Consider the following 12,062-nt stretch of genomic DNA (forward strand, 5'->3'; position numbering starts at 1 on the left):
TTTTCCTGGAAGTGCTTTCCTTACTGCTTTTTTTACTTCTTGTAACCGATCAGGGAGTGACCTAGACAAGAAGTTACATTCTTACACAGCAGGTGAACCAGGAACTTGCTGTTAATTGACCTGCAGGTATGCGGAACAGCCCCGTTCCTGCACCCAGATACCCTGCGCTGATGCGGACAGAAAGCAGCAGATGCTTACATGTATAGACGGCAATAAAACTCGAGTGTAACATTTTTAGGATCACAGCTGAGCTCTCAGACAAGGCTTTCTGCAATGACTAATACAACTACGGTCTAATGCAACAGTTCACCGTCTGCAGCCGCATTCAGTCCCGAAAGTAAGCAAATTTCTCCAGATGTTACAGGCTGAAGAGAAAAAAATAAAAATAAAAAAAATAAAAAAAGCACATCCAGTTTTCAATCTTTTTTTATTTATTTAAACTGTACACAAATGTAAAATACTTCAACAGCGAATCTAAGTGAAAATTGTTTGGTTTAAATTATTATGGAACAGAACCTAAAAGGAACTTTATTAAATAAACATAAAAATTGGATTTAAAGGATGCACATATTGTAATGTATTCTACAATAGTAATTTTTTTTTTCACTCTATGTTCCATGTGCGTATGGTATAGAAAAGACACTGAATAGAACAAACAGAATCCATTTTGTACCCTGAAACAATTGGTAGGCCTCGTGAGGGATTGCTCAGTATGACTACATGATATATGATGGCTTTGCCATCTCATAAAAATTATAACTAATATGTTGGCCTCTTTGGTTCCAAAATTTATGTATAATACATTTAACTGTATTCATTTTTTGCTGCTATAAAAATAACATTTTTTTCAAATGGCAGTTTTTTGACTAATCATGCAACTAAATCAGTGCAAACATTAAAAGCAATCATTCGCTTTAAAAAAGAAGCAAAAGATTTTAATTTCAAGTATAAAAAAATATAAAAAAGTCATATCATAAGTCCAGTTTTGTCTAGTATGGGTCAACACTTTAAATTGCATAGCTCATGCGGCACCTGTTTACCTAGATAGTGAGCAAAGATAAGTGCACTATCAAGTACCACTTTTCAAGGCATTGAAATTTGCAAGTGCTATTATACGTGCATTCAAGCAGTTTGCAAGTGCTATGCTGTATCATTATTTTCTGATCTTTATGGCCATCCTCGACACCTCCTGGTAAGGAAATTGAAAGCACTCTCCTCTCTCCTCCTTTCCAAGACTTGTTAAAATGTTCTTCGCCCGTTATTAAACGTACTGCCTTTTTCAGAATGTCTCCACTCTGTTACTGTCACTCCTCTTTAGGGTTCATTGGTTTAGCCGCGGTGGCAGCTGCTTGTTCGCTCGTCCCCAACATGACGTGTCCGTGCCGAGTTCCCCGCTGAAGAACACAGATCACAACTCTGACTTGTCTTTCTCCGAACAGTGAGAGATGCCCAACAGTCAACACAGTCCAGATCGGTATCAGATCCCCTTTTCCAAAACACGGCAGGTACAGCCATCCATGGGTTTCCAGTGGGCAGTTAAAGCATCAGATCACGCCAGCCCAGCTTGTGACTTCGCAACAGTCAGGTGTTGGAAATACAGCAGTTGCTTACGTGTCTGTCCCCTTTCCTCTCTCTCTGGTGGTACCACGTGATTCCTTACTGGAAGTGCTGTAGGAAGATGCGGGTTATCTGTGATGGTTACATTTAGATAAATTTAAATTAAGAGGAAGTGATCACCTCCCAAGGCAGGTGTCCTGCAGCTTCCCATTAGACCTAAGAGGTGACTGTCGACTTTGTTTTCTTGCTCTTTTTTTTTTTTTCTTTAAATTTTCTAAGTTTGGTCATTTCAACACCTGCGTGCAAGAATACGCCGTGTTCTCGCAGTCTGTGCTTTTGCCTGAGCAAAGGGAGCTCATTTCGGTGTGACTTCACCGGCAGGCGGGGAAACAGCTGCTCAGCCGTTCACTCGTACTGGCAGGCATTTAGGTCCGTCGTCACTGGTCACTGACTTTCTGTGCTCATGTCCCTTTTGCGAGCTGCCTCGTGTGTGTATGTGTGTGTGTCTGTGCCTGGTGTGTGTGTATGAGCGCATGTTCATGTGCATGCCCACGTTTCGTGTGTGTGTGTCTGTGTCTGTGTGTGTGTGTGTGTATCTTTAAGATATCTCATAGCATTAACTTATAAGTGGTATAATATATGTGTCCAAGATCCACAAACTGCCACTGTCCTGACACCAAAGTGAAATGATTTTTTTTCTTATTTTTTTCTTTTTTTTTTTTTTTTTTGTCAAACTTTTCCACAGTGACTTTCCAACACTGATGCCTGGATACACAGTGAAACTTCCTCCAACACCATCTCGTACGGGAATGTTTCTCTCTCTCTCTCTCTCTCTCTCTCGCCCTCTCTCTCTCTCCCCCCCAAAAAACACACCTTAAATCAAGCACAACCACATTCTTCCACAATCATATTGGGAACGTCCCTTTTCACAATGTTGTATTCATCATCAAAGTACAGCATTGACATTGTGCTAAGTTTGGTTGGAATGCAACAGGAGTTCACGGTGCCCGGGTTCAGCCCCCGCATTCGGTACTGATTCACGACAGCGGTGTGAAAGGAGGAAGCCGACCCCGGGACGCCGGCCAAGTAGGCCGGGCAGCTCCCTTCACAGTAATTCCCATAGTAACCTGATGGTGCTATGATCCAGTCATTCCACCCAATGAGTCTAAAGTCAATGTAAAACTGTTGCCTGCAACATAGATTGGTCCTGCCATCGCACTCCAGGCCTCTTTTCCGGATCCTGTGTTTGTTATCGGCGAGGCGGGCTTGCACCACTAAAAAAGGCCGGTGGGATTCCTCCCCGGGGTCCACATAAATTGGCAGCACTGAATACTCTTCACAGCCCTCACATTGAACATCCAAGTTCAGTCTCCTTTCTCCTCTCTCAAACAGAGCCTGGATCGCCTCTGTCATGGGAAAAGTGTGCCAACCACTTCTTTTGAGATCAACTTTCTTTTCAACCACATTCCACTTGTTGCTAGTGTCCGGGTCTTGGAAATAGACTTTGACTCTTACTTTTCGCCTGCTGCCTTTCTCTAAGACATATGGAAGCAGCTTCAAGTAAAGCCACAGGCTGGCTTGAACGACAAACAAGTTCTGGTTCCCTTCATTCGAGATGAAGAAATAGAGGCGAACTCTAGATGAGGCCAGATCGTCTGCAAGATAAGGAGAGATCAGCAAGATTAAGTCAAAAAGGAAACGTTAGCTTGTGTGCTATTCTGGATTCAGGGACAATGCTAGAGCACAGCGGACCGAGAGAGAGCGGCGGCGGGGCTGCGCTGGCCAGAAGGCAGGCACTGAAACAGATACCCCCAGTTTGCAATCAAAACGCATTGAAAAGGAACTTCCCACGGCAACGCGCATCATCGGGCTGTAGTCGGATGTGTCAGCTCCTCAGACACCAGTAAGAGCTCTCCAGAATACAGGGGGGTTTCCGGCCAGCCAGCTTTAAAGACGCTACAGCAGCACCTTGAAAAGACCGGCGCTCGGACTCTGCCCTCTCGTCAGCTTAAGATGAGTTTTAACTTTCAGCTACCTGCCAATTCTCATGGGGAGAGCCCTTTCCGTGACCGCTGAAGCACCAACGCCAAGCCCGGGATTTCGTTTCGATTTTCACATATTCTCGTGGCGGTTTGACAGAGGATTCACAAGATGGAGTGGAAAATATTTCAGTAACGCGCCTGCTCGTCCAACAGATCGAGCTAACCCCCCGCTCACTCTGGTAGAATATCTGCTATTATCTAGCCTTGCCATCTCCGCCGCCTTCCCCCCGAAACGATAAGCTCCCAGGCGAGGCGAGGAAGCAGTTGCTCTCGCTGCAATGCCATCGCTGACTGTTCTGAATAAGCTTTTCAATAGCACCAGAATTAAAGGAGCGAAATTGTCACGGAAAAACCAAATGTCACCAAATGTCTGACATAACCCCTTATTTGTAAACAAAAGAGCCTGCTGCGTTTCCGAAATACCAGTGGCCCCGCTGCAATGCTGTACTATAAGTCCTAACTAATTTTAGCACAGGTGATAAATGTGCAAGCTGGCCTTTACGGCCGAGACTGTAATTCTGGTCCTTGAATCAAAGCCTCCCAATCGCTATTTAAAATTATTGCTGGAAAGGCATTTTCTCATCTGCCCTTATCTGCTTCGCTTCCTTCTGTACACAGCCAAATGTAGATTTTTTCCTTCCTTTTCTTTTCCTAAGTATCTCTAATTTTTTCGATCTCTCAATGGGATTTTTTTTTTTTGTGGCGTAGTCGGTGTCTTCATCTGTCACCCTAGATGCCTTCCGAATGTGCCTCCGGGGCCCATTCAGTACCTTGCAATATCTCAGACAAAAATTTTCACTGGGTTTGCCTACATTTCACATTAAGTCAATTTGGGAAATATTACAAAAGCCAGCAATTAATCAAATACCAAATGGAAGTGCAAGCCCACCGCAGGTCTCCCAACAACAGCCTATTAAAAAAATAATAAACCCAAAAACACAGGCTAAGAAAACCTTCCCCGTGTTAGTAAATACACAACTTCTTTATAAACTGTGGTGACAGTGACAGAAAAAGAACAGCACGGTGTTGCCGCACCGATCCACATCACTTGTGTTGTGTGAGATTGTGCGTGCCCATAAATTTTGTATGTGAATATAACAAGCATATGTATAATGCAACAGATCCCATAGATACTGTACATGTATATGCCTTTGTAAGTGGGAGGGTAGATAAAGAGGATGAGTGGGCAGTATACAGGATAGAAAGAGATTTATTTTGTGGACAAATGATGTATTGATGCCACAGGGAGATAGAGAGAGAGAGAGAGACAAAAAAGAACTAAGCGATGGAGCGATGAAGGAAAGGAGAGATGGGCAGATAGACAGGAGAGAGCTAATTTGCAGAGTGATGGTGTTACAGCCACATGTGCAAAGTTCACAGGCACAGCAGATAAACTGCTGGAGAGCTACGCTGAAGGGATTCAGTTACACGTAACTGCAATGGCTGGACAGGACTGAGATGGCTGGTACTGTGGGGATGGATGGCACAGTTAGCAAATGGACTGATGGATAGAGAGAGCAGACAGACACACACTTTGGTAGGAGCCTGCACGCAGTGGACAGACAGACAAGGCCAACATGACAAACGAAAGCTAAATAAATGGGAAAGGAATGGAAAGGGAGGATGGGTGAAAGCGAGCCTCAACAGACAGATGCATGCCGCGAACCAGATGAAAGTGCAGGGCAGACAGGCGAGGTAAAGGATGCAAGAGATGAAGTGGGACAGGCGGAGGAGGGCCAGTGGGACGCTCAGGGACCGAGGCGAGCCACGGCGCAGCTGGAAGGACCTCCGGAGGGAAGCCGGGGGCACGGGGGCTGCACAAGGATGGAGGGACACAGCGCGGGGAGAAGCCCGGGCGCAGGGACACACGCAGGGATGACGGGAAGGCGTCCGGGAGAGCCGGTGCGGGGCAAAGGGGAGAGCCGACGGGGCCGAGGGCGTGCGGGTGAGCCCGGCGGCCAGGTGCCTGCGGCGGGCAGGAGGACGGGCAGGGGGACGGGCAGCAAGGCCAGGCAAGGGCGGCCGGCGGGACTGCCAGGGGTCAGGCAGGGGGACAGAGAGGGTGGGCGGGAGGACGCGCAGGGCGAGCGGGAGGGCTGACAGGGGTCGAGCAGGGGGACTGACAGGGGTCGAGCAGGGGAACTGACAGGGGGAGAGGCAAGACCGGCAAGGGAGAGCGGCGGAGCAGGGGGGTCGGGGCAGGCCGGGCAGGGGACAGCGAGCGGCGGGGGCGCGGGGCCAGGCGGCGCCCACCTGTCTCGGCGAAGCTGATGATCTCGGAGACGGGGTCGTGGGCCGGGGGGCCGGCGCTCGCCTGCCCGTCCAGGCTGGGGATCTCCACGCGGCCGTCCTCCCGCACCTTGCCGGCGTGCAGCTTGCGCAGCGCCGTGACCATGGCCGCCTTGGGCACGGCGTGCGTGATGTTGGGCCGGTCCCGCATCTGCAGCCGGCTCAGGATGTGCCTCTTCACCGCCTCCAGGAAATCCCCGTCCACCTTGCCCGGCTCCTCGGGCCGCCGGAAGCCGCAGGAGGTGCATGTGTCCTGTGGGGAGCCGCCGGCAGGGGCCGGCGGGGTCGGGGTGGCCGCGGCGCCCAGCAGGAGCAGCCCGCAGGCCAGCAGCGCGGCCAGCACCCCCCGGCGAGCCGCCCCGTCCATGGCGGAGGAGCGGGGGGCCGAGCTGGGGGCCGCCCCGAAGCGCCGCAGGGAGCCCGTCTGCAGGCAGCGCCGCTCCGTGCGCTCCGCGGCGCGGAGGGGGCGGTGGCAGCCAAGCTGGGGGGGCCGCAACCGCTCCGCGCAGGGGGGGAGCCGCGGCGGAGGGAGGGGGCGCCCGGGGAAGCGGCGTGTGCCGCCGGGGAGGCGGAGGGGGGAGGCTGCACACGCAGGCACCGAGGGCGAAGTTGGGGAGGGGGGCGCGGGGGGGCAGCAGGCTTCGCGTGCACGGAAAGCCCGGCTCCACGGGGGAGGGGGACGGCAGCAGGTGAGGGGGTGGCTGCGGAGCCCGGCGAGGAGGGAGGGGGAGCGGGGAGCAAGCCGGAGGTGCGAGGGGAGCCGGGGAGTAGGGGAGAGGCGGCGGCGCGCTGCCCCGGTGCCCCGCGCCGCTTCAGAGGGGCATCCCCGGGCGCAGCCGCTCCTGGTCCATCGCTCGCTTCGGCAGGTCCGGGCGGGCCGCGAAGAGGAGCTCTTTAGTCCAGCGTCATTGAGGGGGGTCAGGGAGATAAACGAAGCAGATTTATATACAATCCAATTTATAGCCTGGAAGGAGGGGGGTGGGGGGGGGAGAAATGCCACTTGTACCCCCCCGCCCACTCCGCCCCCGCTAGACAACAATCCACAGGCCGTGGGTGCAGGTCTCTCAGCAGGTCGGCTCCGCACCGCTCGGTTGTCCCCCTTCAGCGCCCACCGCTTCTCAACGTGCCATCAAAGTTGACCCGGAGCATAGCTGGGGAGGGGGCCGGGGGCGGCGGGGAAGGGGGTAGGCGGCTGGCAGCTCCACAGTTGCGAGTCTTCTCCCCCCACCGCCCCGCTTATTATTAGCGAGATGCTTTTATTTTTCAATGCAGCGCGGAGGGTCCGGAGTCCGGCGAGGATGCTGCGGCGGCGCCCGGCGCGGCCCCCCGCCGTGGGCAGCGGCACCGCACGCTGCGCGGCCGCGGAGCGAGGAATCGGCTCAATCCCGGCGATCCCAGGAGAAGCTGCCACGGATCCACTCGGTCAGACCAGCTCTTCAGCTCGCTCCCTCGCTCGCTCTTTTTAAACAATATCTCCCTTGTTGGTGGTTTGGGTTTTATTATTATTATTGTTATTATTATTTTAAGTGTGATTTTTGTTGTTGTTGTTGTTGCTGCTGCTGTTCCAGTTAATCTGTCTCCCTCTCTCTCTCCGCGTCTTTTTGATCTTTCGCTCGCCTTGTGCTGGCTTGAACGCTGTGTTTTGTTTTGTTTTGTTGGGTTTTTTTTTTTAACGCGTCTGATGTTCCCTCTCGGATCCGCAGTGGAAGGTCTCCGGGAAGCGGCTCGCTCCTCGTTTATCTTCCTCTGATCTCCTCCTGCTAATTTTTCCCCCCTGCAAAATCACGACATTGTGGCACTTTCTACTGAAACTTTTATACAGGAGTTAAAACCACGTGGGAACTCCAACCTATAACAGAGACGCCATGGGTTCCTCACTATTTAGGAGATTAAGTTAAGTCTTTTGCCCCCTGGGCTATTACAGTAACTTCCTGATGTGGAAATATTAACTATGCTGTTTCTTTAACTGCCCCCGTCCCCTCCCTCCCTCCCGGTTCCTGCAAACACACCCACCGCACACCGACCCGCGTCCCCGTCCCGGGACGGACCGACGGACCTCGAGCAGCAGTAGCCCCAGCACCCCTCCAGCCCCGGCCGGGAGATGGACGCTCCCCCCACCCCCCAGTTCCCCCCCTCCCCCCCGTTCCTTGCCTTTTAAGCACTTGAAAGAAGAAGTCATTAGAAAGTTTACCGTCGGGTTGGCTTTGCGACGGGGCGGGTTTTTGTTTGTTTGAATGGGCCGGGTAATCGGGGCGGGTGCCGGGGATTGTGTGTGTTTTCCGTGGGGCAAGAGGGACGCGGGCGCGGAGCCTGGCGGAGGCAGCGCGGGACGAGGGGGAGGGTGGGTCGAGGCGGCGGCCGAGGGGAGCCAGGAGGGGAGATAACGGGAACGCCGCGCTCCCGCAGCCGCGAGCCGGCAGGAGTGCCGGCCCTGCCCATGCCCTGGGAATGGGTTTTCCTCCGCGGGGCAGCCCCGGCTCTGGGGGGGGCACCCAAGGCGAAGGGGATGGGGGGGAGCTGTGACTCCCCCACCATTGGGGGTCAGGAGAGGTTCCCACCCGGCTCTCCCCAACAGCCAAGCCCGAGGGCGAGCGGAACCCGCCGCGCCTCCGCGGCACCGGGGCTTGACAGCGAGCCACGCTGCGTACCCCGCTCCGCCACCCCACGCACAACCCCCTCCCTCCCTTTCTTCCCACCCCCCCCAAACCCCCTCACACCCTCCCCGGCACGCCCGGGGCCGGGCACCCGCGGTGGGGCAGCGGCAGCAGCGCGGCTCACCTGCGCGGTCCCCCGGACGCCGTGCCCGGCAGCCGCGGCCGCTGCGCGCTGCCCCGCGGCTCTGCGCGCCGCCGCCGCGGGGAAGCCTGGGCAGAGGGCGCCCCCTCTGGGCCGCGTGGGGAAGCGGGCGGCGGACCGGGGCGGGGTGGGGGGGGGGGGTGGCGGCGGCGGCGGGGATAGACCGCGGGAGCCGCTGAAGCCCCGCGCTGAGTTAAGGGGCGGGGGCCGCGCCGAAGCTGCCCCGGCCGCCGCTCGGGTGCAGGGAGGGACCGACAGCCGCAGCAGGTGGCGGAGCTTCCAGCCGGCCCGCTCAGAGAGAGACTGGTCTGGCAGGGGCGGAGGGCTGGGAGCGGGGATGCGCGCTGGAGCCTGGGCTCCCAAGTCGGCAAAGGAGCACCTGGGGCTGAGCCTCCCACACACAGCCCGGGAGCGGGCCCAGGCCACGGGGCCCTTCTAACTACGCCGGGTTTCTTCCTATCCCCCCCACCCCCCCACCCCCCCCCTTTATTTTTAATACAGAAAAATCTACCCTCGGGAATGGAAGCAAACCTCAAGACCTTTGTCTTTTTCACGGAGCCCAATGCTGGTTTTCAAGGGGTGTCAGAAGCAGGACATGCCCATTTCAAGCGTTGACAGCTAAGGAGCCCCTTCTGTGTGTTTCAGATTGAGAAGAAGAATAAAACTTCTCGTGCATTCCTGGACTGCATACAGGCGAGCTCTGGTAGTTGTCACTAATAGAAGCAACGCGAGAGCATAAAGAGGGTCAACTGGAGGATCAGCTCGTTACCGTGATTTAAGAACGAAAGGGACAAATGCTATTCTCATCATAAGTATTTTCTTTCTTGTTCCGCACTGCCAAAGGAAGGAGGCTTAGTGCTGTGCTCCAAAATCACATTGCAATCCCAATCTGATTGTCCGTGTTGGTTTTTATATAAACATGGTCTAATTGCTTATGCTGCACTGTAAATCAAATCTTCAGTACCACTGGAGCTGCCCTGATAGGAGATCGGAATTAGATACAGTATTTCCTCCCTGCCTGTAACAGGTTTTGAATGGAAAGCCTGGAATGTAAAAAAAGAAATAATGCTAAAAATCCAATCACTCTGACATCCTGTGAGCTAATAAGAGCACGTGAATGCAACAAGCTTAGTACTTCACAGTAATTAATTTGACAGCAAAGAGCTAACAAGAAAACAACAGGCAGAGCAGTGATGACTGGTTCATAGAGGTCACTGTCAAACAAGAAATAGGTGCAAACACAGTCCCTCTCCCTATTCATTGCCTCGGTGAGAATGAAATGCCAAAGAGGGAAAATACCTTGTCTCTGGTGGTGATAACAAATCTGGGAAGGTATTTCTAGTAGTAAAACAAGGTAGAGGCTTGGGGGTTTTCTTTAATACAGTGCTTTTTAATCATCCCTGTTACTCACTGCAGTGGCATGTTTCTGGCTTTCTTTTTCCCCCCACCTCTCTTTCAGTTAGCCAAAGCCATTTTGCATATTCAAATATTGGGGAGGCTTATCTTTACCAGCAATTACTAACTAATACACTAATAACCTGTACTGTTATTTAGAGTGTGTCCAACACAGCATTCTGGAGGCAGCTCTCTCACAATGGACTTTCTCTGGCTTCCTCCCAGAGAAGACCTTACTCAAACCTTAGAGGCTTTCAGGCAGAAGATCCTATAGGGAGAGCAAACAGGGTTAACAGAAAGAAATGTGCCTTTTGATTTCTAATCTTGCTCAGGGAGCATGGCCTATTGATTGAGTCATAAAGCTCTGTTAATTTTAAGATCTCCTCAGCTTTCAGTTCTTTCCCTTGGGCATAAACTTGTTGCTTACACATAGTGGCTGAATTCTCAGGGAAAGGGTAGCTTCACACTCCCCCCGCCACCCCCCCCCCCCCCTCCCCCCGCCTCCCCGCTCTGCTCTCCTCCCCTCCTCCCTCTATTCTATTTGTTCTGAGCTCATCTGTGTGAGGATACATTTTCACACACACCTTCTCAAACCGGCTGCTATTCATCTGATTCAGGGTCATGCTTTTCCATACATTAAATGCAGGGGAAAACTGGGAAGGAAATGGCTGGAATTTGTGCTTAATGGGCAAGAACACAGTTAGCCAGGGAGCCCTGCTGTGAGGAGGTACAGTATCAGAGGATATTTTCTGGAAACATCAAGCCTCATGGGCTGGAATCTGATGCTTATTAAAGCTACTAGTGTAATGAAATCAATATAAACTGAGATCCTCAGCCAGTGTAAATTGACGTGTTTCTGAGGCATCAAACTTGCTACAGCTCTTCCTCTGCAACCTAGCTATGTGCTTACATGCATTCTTCTCAGGGGTGTCAGATGCAGAAGTCACTCTTGGAGAGGCCGGTCAGTGCAGCTCTGCACTGCCCTGAGGCAGTGGGAAGCTCCAGAAATGGAGCAGACAGCAGCGGCTCAAGGCAGATCTTGCTGCTCTGGGGTTCTACGATGCCCTCAGCGGGACCGCAGTAATTCCCACCAGCAAAGGATCCAGCCCCTCACGTATTGCTAAAGCACCCTTTATGCTCTTAAACCATTAATAATATCTATTAGGTAACCTTACTAATCCCTCTGAGGAAGGATTTTCTTTAGTGTACCGATGGCTGAACTGAATAAAGCTTCATATATAAGAGGCCTGGTTTGCACTAGAAATGCTTCTCCTTTGATAACCAGCAAATACAAGTTTTACTAGCACAAGCATCTTTTTCTCTGCAAGCATTTCCCAAATAAAATAGGCTATACTGGCAAAAGCACTTTTTTTTTGCTCATATAGCTGCATCTACACGAGGGCTTTTGCACGTATTGAAACACAATCTGTTTTAAATGGCACTTCAGAAGAGCTACCCCACAGAAGTTTCAAGGCTAGACCTTGAAGTATATACTTCTGCCCCGTAGCTGAAAGAGCTTTTTAACAAGGTGGCCATTGTCATCTTGCTGGAAATAAGAGAGAAACTGAGACGCACAGTTACAGGGGCAGGTTGGGAGCATTGTGCTCTATCTGGAACTCATGCCGTTCTTTTGCCTCAGATGAAATTATGTATCCGTAATCAGGCTGCTTCCTCACTGCGCACAGTTACTTTTAAAACAACTGCAACAAAACCCAAGGATGCTTCAAAAGCACTGTAAGTCTGCAGAAGGGAAAGTCCTATTGAAAATCAAGTGGGTATACGCTGTTCTGAATGACCTGGACATTTTTTGAACTGGCAAAGGTAGACCTAACTCATGAAATAAATCACTAAGAGGCTAATCGGGCTCCTTTGCTCCTGCCTGTGCTGCTTTAACTGGAGACTGTCTGTTAACAGAGATTTACTCTCCAAAAAAAAAAAAAAAAAATGGCCTTACTCCAAACACCTCTTGGAAAAAGGGGGTAT

The 12,062-nt window shown here is 52.1% G+C and overlaps 1 protein-coding gene across 1 annotated transcript; it reads right to left on the reverse strand.

The window, feature by feature from the left end:
- Positions 1–1,877: 1,877 nt before the first annotated feature.
- Positions 1,878–6,255, reverse strand: INHBB (inhibin subunit beta B; the record flags this gene model as incomplete). The annotated part of the gene is made up of 2 exons (XM_084264900.1): positions 1,878–3,212; positions 5,853–6,255. The coding sequence occupies 2 exons, from the start codon at positions 6,253–6,255 to the stop codon at positions 2,437–2,439; spliced, it is 1,179 nt and encodes a 392-aa protein (XP_084121026.1). The 3' UTR covers positions 1,878–2,436.
- Positions 6,256–12,062: the final 5,807 nt, after the last annotated feature.

This window comes from Gallinula chloropus (genome assembly GCF_964237585.1).
Source record: "Gallinula chloropus genome assembly, chromosome: 5".
NCBI classification, from domain to species: domain Eukaryota; kingdom Metazoa; phylum Chordata; class Aves; order Gruiformes; family Rallidae; genus Gallinula; species Gallinula chloropus.